This window comes from Polistes fuscatus, unplaced genomic scaffold (genome assembly GCF_010416935.1).
Source record: "Polistes fuscatus isolate 324 unplaced genomic scaffold, CU_Pfus_HIC Scaffold14, whole genome shotgun sequence".
Classification (NCBI taxonomy): Eukaryota; Metazoa; Arthropoda; class Insecta; order Hymenoptera; family Vespidae; genus Polistes; species Polistes fuscatus.
In genome coordinates this window covers 3,374,388-3,396,286 of record NW_025113042.1, presented here as the reverse complement: position 1 = coordinate 3,396,286, position 21,899 = coordinate 3,374,388, and the positions used below count along the sequence as shown (strand labels likewise).

The window sequence follows — 21,899 nt, the reverse complement described above, 5'->3', positions numbered from 1 at the left end:
TATGGATATCGACTTATAATGTTCAATTTTGATTGTTTGGATTAATAAAGTATATATTTCGACAATTTTTATGTTCCTATATCCTATTTTTAACTATTCGATATTTTTCTATAATAGGTGGAAAACATGCAAAATCTCAAGTAGCCATTGGTCAACGGATTTCGCTACTTTTTTTGAAAGTTGACTACCGCGCATACTACCGCGCGCAGCAGATGCGCAGCAGAGACAACGCAGTAGCAACGGAAGGGGGCGCAGGGGAAAGGTAGAGGAAACGCCATTTTCTGTCAGCTGTATATGTTCCAGCGTACTGCGTCATCTCGTTTATTTCAGGTAATTGAAAAGTATTTTACACCTTTCTATTACATATCAAACGATAGTTACACATAAGATTTTCATACGTGAATGTTTTCAAAACGAAATATTAAAAAGTTCGTAAGAAATTTGTGAGAATATAACATCGATATATCTCGATATCCCGCCAAATCTCACCAATGTTACTTAACAATATTTCTTCTAATTTCCAGCTTTTTTCATGGTATCGATACTTACTACCATCTCTAATGATGCTCTAATTAATTATTTTTCATAATTATGTATTCAAAGATCGTATTTCGTATTAAATTCGATTTTATCACATACACACACATACAGGCATATATACATAAGTATAGGTAGCTCGTACACATACACTCATATATTTGATTTTCTTTATGTTATACTAATGTAATCTTTTTTTTTCTTTTTTAGGTACCGAGCATTAGAAGAGTCCAGCAGGAATACATATACTCAGTCTAACAATTGTGTTTACTCTTTTTTATCTTCATATTCATCGAGGTAAGCGTTATTCTTTTTTTTAAACCATACAGAAATGTATACAAAGAGTGAGAACGAAAGTGAGAGAAGAGAGAGAGAGAGAGAGAAAATAAGAAAACAAAATATTCTATCTACGGGCAATAACGAATGTGTACGTATATTCCAGGAATTTCTCGAAGTGAGAACAGAAGAAACGAAGACAGCCGAAAACAAAACGAAGACAGCCGAACGTTCGACATGAAGGACGCGATTACGTGTTCATTCCAGATCGTTCCTTCAACGAGCTAACAATAAGATCTAACGACGTGACGTATTAAACTATTATATATATATAACGTTATCGATTTTTATTAACAATTTTTACTGATATTAAATACTTTATATGTAATTTTATACAAGTAGTGAGATAAAGGCAATTAATATTGCTTGAATTTATATTGATTCTTTATGATAAAATATCTTTAAAAGTGTGCAATGCCTTCAGGAATGATTCACAGGATATATTGTTCTATAATCTTTTTAGTATGTTTCAGCTTTTCAGAGTTTTATTTAATTTTATTTTATTCATCGTCATCCTAAGGGTAGGATACCCATCCTGCAGTCATCAATGAAGACTAAAAGTAAGTATATTTTCCTATTAAACGTTTCTATGATAACTTTAATGGTTTTTTATTATAACGATGATATTAATTGTTCTTTTTCTTTTTCTGTTTCAGAACATCATTGCAATCGAGCGCGTAGGCAATGAGGTACTCGTGTGTTGCATCGTAAAAATAAAATACAAAAGAATCGGAAAGTAAAGTCAGTGTTGATCGTCGCATGTTAAAGTTTCGTTTGCTCGGTTAAGAAACTCCGTAAGTTTCTTTTATTCGGTTTAAACGTGTGCTCATCGTCATCCTAAGGGTAGGATACCCATCGTGCATTCATCAATGAAGAATAAACGTAAGTCAATTTTTATTTTAAACACTTTCTCAATAATTATAATAATTTTTTTACTTACGACAATGATATTTATAATTTTGTTTTCATTTCTGTTTCAGAACATCATAGGAATATATCAGTGTTGGAAGTGTTTGTGAATTGTGTTTGTGAAGTGTTGCAAGTGTTCGTGCATTGCTATCGTGCGCGAAGCAATATACGGGAGTGTTGTATCGTTAAATATAATTAAAATCACGGATTAGAAGCACGTTCGTTCGTTTTCTTTTCAATTCCGTCGCGTTCGCGAACTATTTTTGAAATTTATATATTAAATTAACTGCGACCAATGCAGTAATTGCATTAGAGTTTGTTCGAGTAAAGTTGTATTTTTATCTTTAAACAGTCGCACAGACTGTTCGCGTATTAGAATCAGTGCATCAATGAAGATTTTTTACTTGCATTGACTGTGTGCAAAGCAGTCTTTGAAGCAGTTGTAGAATCAGTGATCGGGCGCATAATAAATTAAAATCAACGCGAATTAGAATCAGTGTTGTTCGCCGTATAATAAAATTTCGGTTTCGCGATAAGAAACTCATCTATAGTTTCTTATTTCGTTTATACCGCGTTTTAGATTCACGCGAGGTGCATCGCCATGGTGCAATTGAATTTCATCCCATTGGAATGCATTGTAAGTATCATTTTTATTTACATTTTATTCGATTTTATTTTATATGATTTTGGATTATATTGCAGATAACTTATCGTTTGTTCTATTTTATTTTACAGATATACGACGGACTTTCTGCCTTATCAAAGATGTGGGATGAATTCTTCGATGGATCTTCGATGGATCTTCGGTGGATCTTCCATGGATCTTCGGTGGATCTTCGGTGGATCTCCTTCAATACCAAGTCGAGGAACTCTTCCATTGTCAGACTACAACACTTGCTGCGAAGTAGGAGTGTTTTGGAGCCATCGTAGAACTTCTTACGCAGTGAGTCAAAAAATTTAAGTCCCTCCGGTGCTCAATCATGCCGAGGATGAAAGGTCCTAATCGGCACGAGTTACTGGTTGTAATTATTTAAAAAATTATTGACGAGCACATGAGTAATTTCTTTTTGGGAATTACTCATGAAAATTGTATGTTGTAATGTATGTTGTATTGTATATTTTATTAGTTCAGGATAGGTTTTCTTGTCTCATCGGTTAAATTCGTTTAATTAATAATGTAATTAATTATTGCACTTTCTTTTTTATTACGTGTTTTGTTCGTGGTTAGTAGTGGTGAAATCGAGCATTTATTTACTCGTTTTCGTCCAGAAAAGCATGTAATAAATGTCTTACATGCATTGCTTCGTACTTAGTTTATCTAATCGCGATTAATTTTGATATATCGATGTTTCGATATTATAAATAAATGAGCAAGAAGACAAACCATTCGCGACGGATAGATTCTAGCAGTTAAGTGGTGGCTCAAAGCCCAGTTCTTTTATTAGAACAGCCAACTTAATGAAAGGAGTCGTCCGAGGTTTTGAAAGATATTAAAAGATATTTAAAGATATTAAAATTCATTATTTATTAAATAAATTGTAGAGTCTTAGCCGCTTAGATAAATTTCTAAAAAATGTATTTATGTCTTATGTATATATGTGTTTTTAATCATATTTTTTAGATCAGGATTTTCAGCTTCTAATATACTAATCTCCCGTTTCTCCCCCCTATACTTTCTGCATTCTCATCTATGCCTGTGCCCAGGTGCTACTCGTATAGGTGAGAAACAGTTAGTATAGGTTTAGTTTTAAGTTTTTCCCCCTATTGGCGGCTGTCATTGTGCTAGTGATTGCACGGTGTACGTTGCACCTGTGTGTGCGTTTAGGTGTGTGCATTGTACATCGTTTCGCGACACGTAATACCGCGCTAATTATTTTTTTAAGTTATTGAATAAAAATAACTTGTAGAGTCACGTGTACGATACGAACTTTTTTTTTTTAACAATCGTTTTGCATAGTAGAGTTACCGCATTTATTTGTGGAAACTATGATATACTCGTATATAACTAGTATGCAATATATACTAGTGTATACTTGTATTTTTGCTGTAGTTTTTTATGCAATAATCACTAGCCTTGGCAGACGATTACAGCATTGGTACGTACTCCCATAAGTTTAGAAAACGCGTTTGAACTAGGGTGTCGGAGGTGCCCCGGGGCATGCTCTCTAGTTTAGGCTTTTGCACCCTGGTGGTATGTGAGAGAATCGTGGAGTGGGTGGGTGGGTACGTATGTGTATTTGCTCTTTTTAAATACGGGTAATTGGCAGGCAGGTAGCATACTTCTTTGAGCGAATGTGAAAACTTTAATTTTAAGTAGGTAGGATCCAGGAAAGGCACGAGATTCGCTTCCACTCCGGAGTGGAAATTTCGCCTCCTGGTTTATACAGAATTGTTGCAAAATTTTATCATCTCATTCTATTATGCTTGTTTTGTAAATTTATTTTGTGACTCTTCTGTAATCTTGAGTATGTATCATAATTTATAGAGGTATTTGCAACCATTTGGAAGATTCATTTCTTTTTCGATTCTATCTCGAACGAGATAGAGTCAAATCAAATTGGCAAAGCCTTTGATAAATTTGATACTTAGTTTTAAGTATTATGAGATTAGCACTTCGCACAATAGCGATTTTCTCTTGTAATGAAAAATATTTGATATAGTTCAATATAACAAATGAATGAAATGAAAATATTGCAAGAAAATGCATTACATTTGTTGCATTATTAAATTTCAATTGAATTTTGTTATTTGATATTAAAAGTGCGACGTGTTATTAGGTCATCGAGGGAAATTATCTGCTTGGACGTTTGATTAATTGTGCTCGTGTAATATTATGCAATGAACTCTAAGTTCATCCATGGTTATACGAGCTTGAATATAATTAACATTAAATATAAATTAATTTTTTCATAATTTCATATTAGAATCATAACGAAATAAAAGTTAATTTGCAAAAAAAGATATGAGATATTTTATCTTTCTTGCACGTTGAAAATGTCCAATGCAGTTTTCAGGGATGAAGAAAGAAGAGGCTAAGGCCGAAGAGGCCCCCACTTAATTGTGGCTGAAGAGGGCAACTACATAGACTATTGAGTTATTTTCAAAGGTTCAACAGCAAGTTAGAACTTTTCGAGAATAGCTTTCTAGTCATATTTTATATTTTATTATATTACATTCTTGCTCGTCATTAATTTGTAGTTGTAATTGGAGATGATGGACTATTCCATCTCCTTGAGACACCAAATTCGTGTCTGTATCGTCAAAAAGATGCACATGTGTTTAGTTAATTCGAGTCAAAAATTTGAAAATTGTCGTATTATTAAATTTTGAAGTTTAAATAACGTTCGGTAAATATTACAGTAATTTCTCTTTTCTTCTTTTGTATTTAAGATTTTTCACTATCATCGTATTTTATTAAATTTGCAATTTTTTTTTTTCTATATAATGCAGTTTTAAAATATTTCATAATAATTAATAGATATTATTTCTTTTAGTAATCTAATATTTGTGTACTATTCTTTTTTTATACATATATATATAATTTTTTTTGTAAATGTAAAATCACGCGCTTAAATTTAATTTTATTGCAACGGTTAATAAAGATTTGATAGAAGTAAATAGAGAATTCAGTTGAATAGTGCATCTGAGAATTAGACGATTTATATGTCAGGCCATTGTATCACTTGATTGTATGATTAATTTAATTTTCTTCTTGTTACAGGTGATCATCGTTGGATTTAACACAACACACCTTGGAGAATTTCTTCTATTTAATTGCTTTAAATGACTATTTTTAACAATATATGTTTAATTGCATTTCTGAAGGCACACACATATTTATATACTAAAAATAAAATGTAATTTTCATAAATTCTATAAAATATATATAAATTTTCAAATATTTTTTTGTGTAGATATGTACCAAAAATAAAAATAGAATATTAAGTGTTCCGTCAAGAATTTTTTTTTTTATAGGATATAAATAGAAGTATTACTTATCTATTTAAAAAATGCATGGTGTCTACTACTTTTAAATTTGTTTGTTTTAATTGATTGCGGACAAAGCAGGTAACTATCGCCTTATTGAAACAAAATTTAACAAACACAATTAATTAATCGATTGATAATAGCTCGTGAATCTCCTGGTGCAGTAACCTCTGGGTGATAAAATCTGATATTACTTTCGATAAATCGAATGATGTAACACAAGTACTATCGAGCGAATAGCTGCACATTTCGATGCATTTTACAGAATTATTTGATCTTTTTTTTTTATATTTTTACATATACGTATGTTATACTTAAAATCATTAAATTTATATAAATTATGATGTTATAGATTTATTACTTACATTTGTTCCTAAGAAATGCATCGGAAATCTTAATGTCGAATTTGAAATGAAATACATTTGCTAATTCCTATAATTTTCCACGGATATAATTACGGAGTTTCGAATTTTCTATCGGTTTCTTGAGTAGTCAAGCATGATACAGCTTATTAGCGTCAATATTAACAGAAAGTATAAAACCATAATCATAGAAAAGTATTGATATATACGGGCAGTATACGGTATTTATCTATAACCCGTATTTATATGCGTCCTCGATTCAACTATTAACTTTTTTCTCTTTTTTTTTTTTTTTTTTTTAATTCGCGTTAGAAGAATTTTCATTCTTACAATGTAATTCAATAATTTTGTTTCTTTCGATACCGGTATTCTAGAAATGAAGAATTTATACGTAGTTGATTACTTAATGTTCGTTCATTTATAATCAGTCGTTGATTATTACTCGAGGAAGAAACAAAAGAGCAAACAGATGCAATTCACTTTGATGCGAAAGAGCCTATCATTTTAATATGTTGTACTTTTATCCGTATAGAAAGTTGACCTAAATACGTTTTTTGAAATGAAGATGTATATTCGTAGTAATGTTGAAAATCGTGCTCCTAGAATATCATAATAAATTATTTTAAATAATAAATATATTTTAATTTGTATAAGTTCCAAAATTAAAAATCTATATTGCTCGTCTGTATTAAAAGCATTGTATTATTTTCTTAAATATTTTTTTTTATTTCATTGCTCATTCTCAACGTATGAACAAACTAGAAAAAGATGTAAAAGAAAAGCTGAAAGGAGATACAACTTGACGCGTTCACTCTATAATCAATATTCATGAGTCAACATCGTTGGCTCTTCGAGTTATGGTAGGAAATCTCTTCTTGATCTTTTTCGATAAATAAGTTCTCACGGTTTGTTAGAAATTTACATTCTATTATTGGTCGAAACAACATCTTCAATTATGATCGTAAAAAGAAAACTGTTTCTTATATAAATATAAATACATATACGAGAAGTCTTTTTATTAGATTTGACAATGAATGAACGACTCATAATGGCAACAAGCGTAGTACGTATTTTCTCGTTAATACTTCACTTCGTTATAGGATAAAATGTTAGGCGTGTATACGACAGTTCAATTAGCAGTACGTTCACGTATTATTAGGAAAAATGTTGAGAAAATACTGTAACGTGGAATAATAAGAATAAGATATAAAAGAGGAAATGTATTTTATTTACACAAAATTAAGAAAAGAAAAAATTCAAATTCAAATTCATATTATTATGTACATCGTTTTATAAAAATTCATACGAATATTCCGAGCAACCCGATATTATATCTCGTAAGATAAGGATGAAAAATAAACAAAATAGATAATCGTCGCGTAGGTGTAACAACAACATACCGGTTCTTCATTAAGTCTATGACCTCGGAAATGCATTTCTTTTTTATTTTTATTTCTTTTTTATCTCTCTTTTATAGAAAACTATAACGAACAACACAAGCTTCTCATTCACACGCATAGACGTAATACGTAGGTAGTTTTACAACAGAACTTACGACTGCTGTGGGCGCTATTTCTATTGACGATTAAAATCGTTTACCGTAAAGTTGTGCAAACAAGGCTCGCGCCACCCACGTTAAGAATTCCAAATGAAAGATGAAGAAGAGGGTTAGGAAAGGGGATTTATAAAGTCGGGGGGGGGTATTCGGGGAGGAAGAGCTTTGAAAAATAAGGGAGATACGAATGAACGAGGAAGAAGAAAAGAAATTAAGGAAAGATAATAAACGTACTACGGAATGTTTTTGCTTGCTTTCATTTTTTTATCATTTTTTTTCTTTTCTTATCCGTCTCGCCGTTTTTTAATAATTCGTATTCTGAATATAAACAAAAAAGAAATATAACGGAAAGGGGAAATCTTTCACAATAACGTAAGGTAACGTAAGATAATGTAAACAAGGGAGAGAGAAAGGGTGGGTGGGAGGGAGGGAGGGAAAATGATAGAAATAAAAAATAAAACAAAAGTAAATAATACAAAAATATCGCGAGGATGAGTCGTGCAATGCCGAACGAATTGAATATTTACAGAAATGACGACAGTTCGACTTTCTCGCGTTTAAATTGACACATCGATGTTAATAAATTATTTATTTATAACGCTCGCGTCTGTCACTCTTATATAAATTAAATTAAATAACGTTTCGATGATAAATCGCGGACGTACAAGAAATACAAATCGTTGATTCTCCAACATTTTCACTTTTTCATTCTCGTCGTCGTATTCGATACATCAAAACGCTTGTCCCGTTGATACGATACGAGCCAATTATTTTCGCGTAAGTTAATGATTTTTCTATGATTAATATATTATAATTTTTATATATATATAATATATATGTATGTACAGGACGGATCTATTATAATTATTATTATTATTATTATACCGTTTGAATTAATTTTCTATTAGCTGTTCATAGTTACTAATATTTATGTTTTATGCGAAACATATCATGCGGTATGTTTTAACGTAAATTAATTATTTCGCATAATATTAAATAACAACGAATTTATATTAAAATAAGTAAATAAGAGATTCGGAGAGAAAAAGAGAGAGAGAGTGAGAAAGAGAGCAATAGTTATTGGTCCATCTCGTGCATATTTATGTATATATGCATATTCGAGCAATATTTGCTATGAAATTTAATCTCATATTTTCTGGAGTACAATAAATGCTCCAATAATATTCCGTTATTCTAATAATATCTTTTTGAAAAATATTCTATTTTATCTATTGATTGGAAAAATGTTATTACGATGAAATAATATAATAGAGGTTTTAATGTATACTGAAGAATTACTTAATAATTCTGATAAAATTTTTTAGTATAAACTTCGTCCATTTATGGATTACTTTGTACGCAATGAATCGTGATACGTGATCTATCGTTAATTTCTGAATAAACAATAATATTCCTATATGTCGTAGTTGTAAAATAAATAACAATGAATTTGATTTAACGTTCGTACGTATCATCCCCCGTGTGAATACAAATTTAATTATCAGAAGAGACGTGCTTTTTCATGGCGTTGGCGTTCATATAGAATATTCAATTGTTTTCGTATAAAAATCATCGTAGGTCGCGCGTGAGTACAACTATTTTTTTTTTTTTTTTTGGAAAAAATAAAATAAAACAAATAAAATAAAAACAAGTAGAATCGCGATAGAAGGGATGGAAAACGTATTTACGAAGTTTTGACACGAGAAATATAAAAATATTCTATTCGAGAAGAATTATTGCATATAAATCGAGTTCAATGAAGCGCGTAACTATCAGTTCCACGTATGCAAATAAAACCATTATCGGGAATAACTTTTCCTCGGATATTTTAAGTATTATAAAATATGCTCGAGTGAATATCATTGCTCATCAATATCCAGATACGTTGCTAAATCATAAATTGATATCAAAGTGTAGATATGAAAAATCATTTTCGATTTATTATCTCGCTGTCACATAGCACTTTTCCATTCGATATTGCATTTAGCCCGAAGCGTGTTCGAGTTTATCACTCTGTTAAATTTTTTTCCTTTTGTTTTTCAATTAAAGGAAAATAACAAATTTTAAAAAGAATATCATTAATAATTTTTCATCCATTTGTATTGCACGTTTAACTTGTAATTAAAAAAAAAAAAAGAAAACACGATAATTAGGCTTATCCTTCGGTCGATATTCGAATAAAGGCGCGATTTTGGGGAAAACGGAGACGTCGAGATTCACTTCCGATTAGAAAACGTGACGCCACATATCGTACAAATCTTAACTTTCGTTGTAAAATAACGTCGCTGTTGGTAGTACAGATAGCTCACTTATCCAAGGTTCTTTCGCGATTTCGAGACATTAACGTCAGGTGGCATACGTAAACGTTTCTCGATTATTTTCACTTTACCGGGAAATTCGAAATCCTAGCTACGAATTTTCCTTCTTTTTTTTAGTTCTTCTGCGAGATCAAAGTTCGTCCAGTTTGCACAGGCCATTCGTAGATTTTGCGCGTTCGCACTTTTCCATTGATCGAATTAAAATTGTAAGATTTGATTGATCCATTCGCGGAATTCGGAAATACGCGTGTAGACGCCAGGTTGATTTGGCACAGCACAACCTATTCCCCAACTTATGATTCCTGCTAAAATCCATCGTTTATCTCGTGCCCTTTGAATTACCATCGGACCACCACTATCACCCTAAAAACATATCAATTTGATATATCATTTAATAAATTCATTATGAGAGAGAAAGAGAGAGAAAGATTTATTACATTGGTTCTCTATTCATATCTTACCTCGCATGAATCAAAACCACCGTTTCTCCATCCAGCACAAATGAAGATATGTGGTATGTGTTCGATATAACCGGCATTTCTATACATAGATTCGCAAATCGTATTATTTATAACCGGTACAGCAACTTCTTGTAAGATCGATGGTAATGGCCCTTCTATAAATTCATCGTTCAAAAATATATAATAATATACATTAGATATCAAAGTGAAGATACAGTTTATCAAAGTTTTTTCTTTTTTTTTTTTTTTGTAATGACAAGACAGAAAAAATAAATTTTTATACCGTCGTAAAGTCTTCCCCATCCAGTAACATAAGCCGTACGACCAACGTAAGTTTCATCGTCATCCGGAAGACAAATTGGCAAAATGTTTGGCTGGAAAGTCGGAAGTGGCTCGTAAAATCTCAAAAGTGCGAGATCGTATTCAAAAGTTCTTGGATCGAATTGTGGATGACTCGCAATGATTTGTACTCGCCTTTCCTGGAACCCATATGGTTCTTCCTCGTTCGCTAGATCATGTTCACCAATCCTCAATAATAAATCCGCCGGAGATACGCTGAAATTAAATTGGACAGATAAAAGACTAACTAGGTGTACATTTAAGTAAGATGAAAAAACGGTACGCACTCACTTTTCAACGCAGTGCGCTGCGGTAATAGCCCAATTCTCGTTTAACAAAGCAGCTCCACACTTGTGCAAGTATGTTGACGTCTTCCATTGACGTAACGAGATCTGTAAAACAAGCAATCTTTGAAATTCGCGCTTTCCTGGATAACGATAGGGTATCTGTTGATTAAATTAGATTGTACGATGCGTTGATCGTGATAGAAAATGAACAAACAACATCGATGTAGACATTTCCTAGAAATGAGGAGAGTTAAAAGCTTTTCTATCTCCTAGTCGATCAACGTTGTCTCCTTTTATCTTCCATCTTATTTTTTCTTTTTTTTTTGTTTTCTTTAGGAATTAAACATAACGAAAAAAAAAATTGTGAAATAAAGATGAGAACTTTGTATCTTTTTTTATGTTTTATTTTTTATTTTTTTCAATCCACTCACCTGCCAGGGCCATTTGCCAAACGTACTCGGACTGCCACCCACGATCCTCGACTCGGGAAATATTCTCCTTCCGCAAACTGCAAGCAAAAGTATCGTTGAGTTTACGGTTTTGAAGAGATTCACGTGGTGATTAGTCGTCGTTGTCGTCGTCGTCGTTGTCGTCGTCGTCGTCGTCGTTTGTACGACAGCCATGTTGGAGAACAAGAACGTGCTTGAATTCATTCGACTGGATGAACCGGTATAAGTCACGTGCTTCTTTTTATTTTTTCTCTCAACCCACTCTACGTTCTTTAAATGTGAACGAAACGTTTCATTGGCTACATAAGTATATATATATATTCCCCCTTCCCCATTCCTCTATATCAACATTTTCAATTTATATACTCGACGGATCGTTTCTCGTGAAAAAGATCTCTTCCCTACTGAGAGCTCTCGTGTTCTTCGAGAAAATAAAGAAAAGTGTGTAGGAAGTAAACAAGAGAACAAGAAACAATCGGTGCATCCACTCGTGATATTCTTCTCAGCCATCTCTAATATTTTCCACTTTTATCTAACTTTATATCTTTGGTAGAAAGACTCGTCAACATCGATAAAAAAATTATAAAATATCGTATAATGATTGTGCATAATAACCTTGCTTATAGTCCGACATATTCAAAGTTTCTATCGATATCGGGGTTTCCGTATCAACAGAAATAGTTGCGAGGTTTGACAAAGTTGTTAGAACCGTTGACGTCTCCGTAATTTGTTCCGTCGTCGTTGTAGTTTCCGTTGTTGATCTCACTAAATCATTTATAGAAAATTATTATTAAAATTATCGGATATATTAAATAAAATATTTCATTGCAGTTAGAACAAGAATTTATACATAAATATCAAAGATTATTTTGTTATTACCAGGTGTGGTAGATGATGTAGTAGTGGACGATACAGATTGCAATTTAATCGTAGAGCTTTCCGGATTTCCCGAGGATGTTTCAGCAGTCGTCGGTGGTGATTGGATCATTACCCAACCATCCGGCGTGGTTATAGGTGTCCATTCGTTCTCCGTTATTCCTGAAATAAAAGATTTCTTAATGTTAGAATAAAAAAATCTATTAAAGTAAAATATAGAATATTAAATCCTCGGTAAGAAATAGATTCCGTTGAGCTAACAATGACTTAGATTGGCTCTTAGACGGTTAGATAGGAATCGTGAAAGAAGAGACAGGATGGAAAGGAAAAGAGAGAAGAGAAATTACGGTGGATGGTTTAAACCGTTACGACGTCCCAGTCCGATGTACAGAGTTTTATCTTCTCTTACGATGCTGTTGGATATACTAAAGAGAGAAACAGAGACAGATGAAGAGAAATGTCTCTTTAACCCATTTGCTAGATCGACCCTGTTCTTTGATCTTGATTTAGCTCGACAAACTGGCCTTGAACCAGTCCAAATACAATAGCCAACCAGAAATAAAATTAATAATTTGAATCATTTGCAAATTCAACATAAGCGATAATAAACTTAATTACTTGTTCATGATAAGAATAAAACAGTGTATCGTGTTCCTTGAGAATATCTCATGAACATAACTCGTATCCTTAACGCGTTTCTTCTTCTAAAAATAGAATGATGTTTCAATCATTCTACTCAAGAAGCTTCACATCAATGCAAATGATACGTTACGTGATCGAAACTTTAGATTTTTTACGATTAATTCCGTAAGAAAGTTCAAATTCTATTATTTTCAAATCTTCTATACGATACTTTAGATTAATAATATACTTGAATTATAAGAATAATTAAAAATACTTCGGAATATGGTGTTTCAATTAACAAACAATGAAGAATCACAATAGATCGTAAGTTTCCATTATCCGAACGATTAAGAGAACATTATGAAAAGGAAGGAAACATGAGTGAGAATGCGATAGATATCTCAAGCAATCAATCAAATTTTCTCGGATATCCACTACTCTGAATGCTGATTAATGCGAAAGGTATAATGACGCTTCGTCGTGAATTTCTCTGCAAGAGTAATTCTCCATTGACGACAAGAGAGTTTTAGTTACACAATGAGTGTACGTTGAGAAAGGACGCAAGCGGAAATGCAAAATGTAATTTCATTACATAAGCCGATTTTCTACGTTGGATTGTAATAATATCAGCGAGATGTTATTAATATAACAATTGTTAAAAATTAGATAATTATTGTTATGCATCATGTATGTATAATTAATAATTTTTCATATATTCAGGATAATAATTTCAACCTACCATCGTGTATCTTGGTTGTCGATAAAACGTCAGACGCTTTAGTGGGTGTCTCGTCGGAATGAGAAGACCATGTGACCAAACCAGATGATGGGGTAGTTTGTGGAACTTTTTCAAAAGTCTGGTTGATAGAAGATATCTTGCTGCTTGTTGTAGTAATACTCTGAGTAGATACACTCGGGGAAGAGGAACTAATGAAGCTATTGACAGAGACTGAACTAGGTGTTGTAATTCTAATAGGCTTTATCGTTGTCTTAGTTGGACTTTCAGTTGGTTTTGGCTTGCTGATATCCAAAGTTGAATTACTGGCTGAACTTTGATAAATAGTCTTTTCTGTGGTAAAAGATGTTTCGGATTTATCAGTAGTTATTATTGTATTGATTTTAGTAGGTTTCGTACTGATCCCTGTTGTTACAACTGGCCTAGAAATCGTTGGTTTTGGTTTAATCGTGATTTTATGATAAATCGGTTTCTCGGTGGTAATTGTAATTGGTTTTCGAGTTACGAAATCTGCAGTTTCCGTTGTTGAAGTTACAAGCATCTCTTCGGTTGAAGATAAAAGATTATTTTCAAACGTCGTGAACGTTGGTCTCACTTTATTAGATGTTGAATAAATTGATGATGTTGTCGTTGTAGTTGCCGTTGTTCCATGACTGGAACCGATCGAAGAATTTGCTGGAACAGTCGTTGGTTTTTTAGTAGGTAGAGTTGGTTTTTTGGTAGACAAGGTAGGTCTTTTCGTGCTTGTGGTGAGGGGTCTTTTTGTGCTACCGATAGATGGTCTCTTGGTAGATTGTTGAGTCACTGGCTTGACCGATGTTGTATTTCTTGGTGGAAATCTTGTAGAAGGTACAGTCTTTTGTGTAGTTGTAATAATAATTTTCGACGTGGTCGTTTGTATCGGTCGTTGAGTGCTCGTCGTTTGAGTACTCGTCGTTTGAGTACTCGTATGTAAAGGTTTTTTCGTCGTTGGTTTCGACGTACCAACAATTGGTCTTTTCGTTGCGACTGTAGTCGATATTTTGTAAGGAACTGTTGGCTTCTGAGTTGTAATACCGACTGATAATTTATTAGGAATTGTCGAAGTGGTAGACATATTTGACGAATAATTCGTATTTTCTGTTGAAATCTTAGTGACATTTTTAAATGGTACAGTTGCAGTGAATTTTTCATACGAGCCATTTTGAACTGTTTGGAAAGTCGATAAACGAATCGATTGGGTCGTTGTTTCTATAGTCTCTATTGTCGGTTTCTTCGTAACAATCTTTGTACTACCTATCTGTGGATCCGATGTACTTTTTGTACTTTGCGTAGCTTGAGTGATCGTAGTAGCCTGTGAAACAATAGAGATCGATTCAATTAGAGATTGTTAAATCTACCACATCGTATATTATATTTATTCAGGAAATCCAAGATCTTTATAATTAACCTCATTAGATTTGACCTTCCTTTTTAAACAACTTCCTCATTTCGATAATACAAAACATGACAATCAGAGTCTCGTTTTCTGTCTTACCTTGAATAGTTTTAAAAGGATAATTATGTTTTTTGCAATTAGTATATATAACTGAGATGTCTATTTCTGATTTCAAATTCGAATCTGGTGAGTTTCTATCCAAGGAAAAAGTAAAGAATAAACTTTGTAAAATCATAGAAACGAAAAACTACGAACTTACCACAGTGGTGAATGTACCAGATGGTTTGCTTTGGTCATTAGGCTTTGGCCTTGGAAAATATGGGGGTATGTCATTGCTCTCGATAGGACTGTGGGTAGTGATGAACGGCCTTGACGCTGCTGGCGGTCCATCGTCGATGCTGTTGTCTTGAGGTCCAACGTCCGGCTCTTCGTCGATCTTGCAACAACTACCGAAATAGAAACGATCGATGCATGTTCCAAGATGCGTGCCGTTCGCCTTTGCACAAGTGAACGCAAACATGCAAATTCCGGTCTCGCCTGATCTACGCGACACGCATGGCAAGTGTCGAATGTTTCTTCCAGTACCTAGAAGTAGAAAAGAAAATAAAAATAAAAATACGAAGTAAATTAGTTGATAATTAGAATAGTAATCGTGAGGAAGCATCAATCGAAAATAAATTCACGCGAGCTTAGATGATTTTTTACATATTGTAAATTTTTCTTAAACCACTTCTATGTGTAGAATAATTTTGGTTGCAAGAGTTGAATTCATTTTTCAATCCAGAAAAGACCAATTACATCTTTTCTTTTTTTTTTTATTAGAAAAATCTGTTGCATTATTTTTATTTTCTTCCTTCTTCTAATTGTAGTGGAATCTCTTGCTCGATTATTAACCGATTACATGGTAGTTTCCTATCATTCATCATCTGTATATAGATTATGATATGCAGCATCAATGGAATGCATTTAGAATCATCAAGGATGAGATTATGAACGGTGGCAAGCATAAAAGAGATACACGAATGAACTGTATTTCATGTTTAGAATATATAACGCGTTATAGGGAAAATGCACAGTTATAGGAGACACTTCAATGCAAAAAGAGAAAAGAGAGAGATAAAGAAAGAGAAAGAAAATCAATACGGAAGCATTTACAACCCAGATATCTAATCTTCATTCTAAAACGTGTTTTTAGTTGCATTTGCTTTTTTATCCTTACGTAGTTTAAATAAGACTATATATATTAGTATGCGATCTTGACATACATTGATAACATTATAATTAACGTATTAGGGCAAGGTCAAGTATATTAAATATTTCACGCGTTTAATTATTTATTTACGTCATTAAAATATGCTGTAGAATTTTGGTAATTACATTTTTTACTCGTAAAATTTATTTCTCTATGTTTTAAAAAAATTGAATCAAATAAGAAAATACCGAATACAATTTTAACGACTGACGATAATAGGAAGCTCCATCTTTGGACGATCGATCGAATAAACTTGTGAAGAAAAAATCTTATTTATAATACAAAAAAGATAATAAAGAATATATATCGTTGGCAGATAATCGAGCTTGGCGAGTATTTCGTTTTATTATCAATCGATTCTTCACACTAACAATAAGTTTCCATTCAATATGTTACATTCTCGCCTAGCTTATAGATAGCAGACAATGTTATTTTGATGAAAGAGAATAGGCTGTTATCGATGGACATTCGTTAGACCAGCATTAAATGATTATTATACTTGGGAATTCAATTATGTAATCATAGAAAAGATAGCTAAATGTAGATGTTAAAATAAGAGATATTTGAAAATAACTACTAAAATAGGACAACCTCTCTCTCTCTCTCACTCTCTCTCTCTCTCTTATCGTCAAATTATTCTATTTGAGCTATTTACTTTTTCGAGTGGTCGAATAATAAGAAAAAAAAAAAAAAACAGAGAGTACATTTTTATTGGAGATGTCAATAAAAGTACGCTTATCAATTAGTTTATCAGGTAAATTCGTGGGGCTTGACAGTTTTTACAAAGTATTTTATCGACTAATGGAAAAAGATTTATGTCTCTGATCGAAATTCTTTAACTAGGATGTTCTAAATATTTTCATCGTAACGATTTTTTGGTATTATCGAACGATCGTAAGTAAATACTGTACGTGAAATTAGAACGACACGAATGAAAATAAAAATTCATGGCGTTGTTGGTGCGTTACGTAGAACTACGACGAAGTAGCATGGATTATTATCGAAGGAAGGAAGGAATTGATGTCAGGCGAATGGAAGCATCTGGGTACCGTTAAATTTCGATGTATGAGCTAGTTACCCGAGTCACAAGTGGGTCATAGTCATAGCCCAATGTAACAACTCGTTTCCTTCCAAGGCACCTCGTAATCTTGGTCCCTCTCTCTTTTTCTCTCTCTTTCTTTCTTTTTCTTTTCCTCTTTTTATTCTTCTCATCTTACAAAGCCAAAGAAACCACTGAGCGCATTCCTAAGCATCTTCGAGGTATCCCAGACGATTAAATCGACATACCTGTAGGCTAAGTTCTCCGAGAATAGATACCTTATATATTTACGTGAAAAATTATGTCAAATCCTTTTTCCCCAAAAGAAAAATTGTATATTTTAGATCTTTATTATTTATTTTAATATTATAACAAGAAATTTATTACAAATATATATATATATATATATATATATATATATATTTTTTTTTTCTAAATAAAAAATAATCGCGTATACAATGTTGCTTATCAAAAGAAATCTTCAGTTTATTTTTTTTATTCTTAACAAAAATGATAATATCTTGAAAGGTGAGATTGAGATTAGATGAGGCCTAGTGATCGGTATTAATCTTTCGGTATAGTTTATCCTTGTTACGCAATTTAACTAAAAATTACATTCATATAGGATAATTAATGATCAATCTAAATTTAATTCGTACCTTTTCGTCTACCAATATCTGATTCATTCGACGAACAAAATTCTCAGACAATGATTTATCGTAATTCGAGGTGATGAAAAACGTGTAGGTACATCAAACTCATCGTTTAAGAATAAATGAACTTTGAACGAGTTAATTTATCTAATTGAGATAATCTAAATGAGAAACAATGCTTTTACATTAGGGTCTTTATATATATCTTTTTCTTTTTTCTTTCTTTCTTTTTGATAAAGAATGACGTACGACACACCCAATGTACGATTAGTCGACTATAAAAAAAGTTGTTTTTTTATTATTATATATATATATTTTAATTTATTAAATTCATTTTATTTATTAAATATTATAATATTTTAGAAACATGACATTACACAAAATGACAAATTAGAAATAGAAAGATTATTTAATATATAATAACTAATCTTTTCGATAAGTTTTTAGAGGGGATGAGGAATTTTCTCATTTTTTTCTAAGAAGAAAGATATTGTATTTCTTATGAGTACTTTGTTTGCGAGCTTACGTCAATCTCTGCAGGATGCTTCTAGAATTATTATTGCATTCTCAAGTATATATTTTTTGCCGAACAAGTAATAATGAAAACACATCATCGATTTCCTTTTTTCTCCTTCGTAAAGAAATTATTTATCAGTAATATCTATCGATATGATGTTATCATTCGAACTATTAAGTGATGTGACGTGACACATTCGAAAATGCTAGAAATTTCGGATAAGAAATCTTTAAAAAATATATTTTGAAGTGTAATCTTTTGTTAATTTTTTTTGTCCTAGATTTTTAATCTCCGTTAAGAGAGCATTGTAGAATGCGTCGGTGGCCACGTGCATAACAAAATATGAATATCAAACGTCATTGACGTTTATTATATTAAACGTCATTGATGATATTATATTACTCAATATAATTAAGCACGGAAAGCATAAAAAAGATTTACATTTACTTTTTCGACTTTAGAAATATTTTAATAATCGTTAAATCGCGCGATAAACGATCAAAAACGTGATTGTAATCACGTTTTATTATTATAATCTTTTTTGAGATAAAATTTATTTGTACGATATATTTGGATATTATTCGAATTTTTTATATGATTTGGGAATGATATTTTTGAATAATTAATTATTTTTTGATACACACACGTTAAAAAGGAACGCAATGTTAATGAATATACGTTAATATTTAATATTTAAAAAATTTCTTAAATTATTTCGTAACTCGTGATTTTTATCGAATTTTTACTTCTACGAGATATTGTCCAAATTCCAAGATAATCTTTCAACAAAATGATTAAAAGTATAGATCAAGTATAGATTAATTTAAATCTAGTAATAGCTCGCATTCTTTTGAAATACAATATATTTTTTCTTTTCGCGAAATTAATAATATATTCTTTTCGTTCGCATTCTGCAAGGAATACAATGTAAAAAAGTACTCGAGAATGTTAATCTTATTCATTTAAATTTCGTCCAAATATCAAGATAATTTTTTAAACGATAAAAAATATAAATCAATCGCGATTCGGTGAATCAAATTAGATTAATATTAATCTCTTTCTCTTGAAAATTTTAATAAAATGGAAAAGATTAACTAAAAAACAATGAGTACGTGTGTACGGGAAATAACAGATTTCCTAGAACGTTACACTTTTCTTTACTTTCTTTTGCAACTCTTTATCTCTCTCTCTCTTACTCTTGGTTTAACGTACATGCGACAAGAAAAATAGTGTTTTAAAATAATTAACGATACGGTATGTTTGCTTTGAGGTCAGTTGGTCATTTAATTGGTTTGTTGGTTAGTCGATCGGTTCCTTCCTTTAGCCTTTACCAAATAAATCCTACTCGATTGTCCTTCCTCAAATAGAAAGAATGACAAAAAGAGAAGAAAGAGAAAGAGAGGATCTGTGTTAGCGGAAATGTCGTTTCGATGAGTCAGAAGCACGGAAGAAAGTTTCAGCTAGGTCTTTAACATACCTATCACCTTCGACCATACTTATACACTTACTATACTACTACTATGCGTATCCGCTTGGCGGAATTTCAGGCGTGACCATACTAAGCTAGTATGCCACACGTATATACATACATACATGCATACATATATGTATTATACAACATAACACGATCCCAACAGATTCACTACAAAACTACTTGTATATATGTATACATGTGTGTACGAGTATATCACCCACGCGATCGAGAGTTCGCGTTTGAAAGGATTTCACTCGATGCGTGTTGTCTTGTACCATCGTAGGAAAGTGTCTTCTCTCTTTTATCGCCTTTACGAGCACCAAAGTGGCCAAGACGCGTTGCTATATAACTTTCTTCGATCGTTTATTTATTACCAACTATCGTCACGGATAATACCCATTCGTTATTTTCGTTTTTATTAAATATCAAATCTTTTTATCCTATAAATTTCTAACTTCTTTTCTTTATTTATACTGTTATGCAGTGGAAATTGCTAGCACCAAAACGTTTAGTTTTCGATATCGTGAAATCAATTTTATTGTTTTTTTATTTGTTTTGTATTTTATTTATTTTTAGGAAATGAGAATCATGTGCGTCTCCCAAATGAAATCTAAACTTCACAAATAGTTAGACACGATCGTTACGCTATATACTCGAAAATAATTTCATTGAAATCGCAAATGTTATATGCTTGTATGTATATACAAAGTGTAAAGTCGGAAACCGATACTCTGAGCATCGGCAGTTATGCGAATAGAATCCAGTAATATTTACAGTAAAATAGTATCATTCTAAAATAACGCTATACGATTTCAAAATTTGGATTGTGAATTCGATATCTCTAACGGGACTAAATTCTATCTCGTACGATTGTTAAATAAAAATAATGTAAAATAAAAAATGTATCTTCTCGATCAAAACAATTTTAAAGGAACGATTTGTGTGAAACAAGGAAGGAAAAGAATCGTAGATGAAAAAATAGAAAAAATTGATGCAAGTCGTGCACTCTGATGACCGAGGCTGACCTACTTATTTACATAGAACACTGACCAGTCCGCCCACGTTCCGTTCAAATACGAATCCAAGGTAGGTTCAATGTCGTCTCCATGATATGAACAGACAGTGAAATACACACGTGTTCCTATACACGCGCGTATAACACGCGCGTATACACATACAGACAAACATTAACTCACACGATACGAAAGGTGGGCAAAGTATTCATGTTCGTGGTGGCCATGTCGAAGGTATTTGTTTAGCGGTCCGTTAGTCAGCTGACGCGTTCGAGGAAAATCCAAGATATAAGTCTTTCCTTTGCCATTACCGTTCATTGATAATTTTTAGGTCACCCTTATTGGAATGACGAAACTATAAAATATTACTACGAATTTCTTTGAATATACATTACCGGTTAACATTATTTGACTATTTTATTAAATGATTGAAAATTAACTTTAATTTGTGCACTATCTATAATTTTATGTTTTTTTTTTTTATAAATATTTTAATAGCATATAAAATAGAGTAGAAAAATAACGAAGTACTTACTACTTGGTAAAAATTGTGGAACGTAAATGGGATTGGCTATCGTGACGTGTATCAAAACGCTACAAAGCGAAATGATGATCCAACTTAATCTGCGATGACTCCACATCTGAAATAGGAAATGAGATTGGCATATAGATTTGTTTTTTTTTCTTCTTCTTCTTTTTAACATTTATTCCTTGCTTATAGAAATATTTTTCTTCTCATTTCGTTACGATTTATCTTT

The 21,899-nt window shown here is 32.1% G+C and overlaps 1 protein-coding gene across 1 annotated transcript; it reads right to left on the bottom strand.

Moving 5' to 3' along the window:
• Positions 1-9,734: 9,734 nt before the first annotated feature.
• On the bottom strand, positions 9,735-21,803 carry LOC122514321 (serine proteinase stubble). The gene is made up of 10 exons (XM_043631051.1): positions 21,677-21,803; positions 15,449-15,778; positions 13,780-15,090; positions 12,420-12,578; positions 12,156-12,305; positions 11,523-11,599; positions 11,096-11,196; positions 10,749-11,020; positions 10,466-10,620; positions 9,735-10,367 (listed from the first exon to the last, which is right to left on the bottom strand). Exons 1-10 carry the CDS (start codon positions 21,780-21,782, stop codon positions 10,203-10,205), a joined length of 2,826 nt encoding a protein of 941 aa, XP_043486986.1. The 5' UTR covers positions 21,783-21,803; the 3' UTR covers positions 9,735-10,202.
• Between the last annotated feature and the right edge of the window lie 96 nt (positions 21,804-21,899).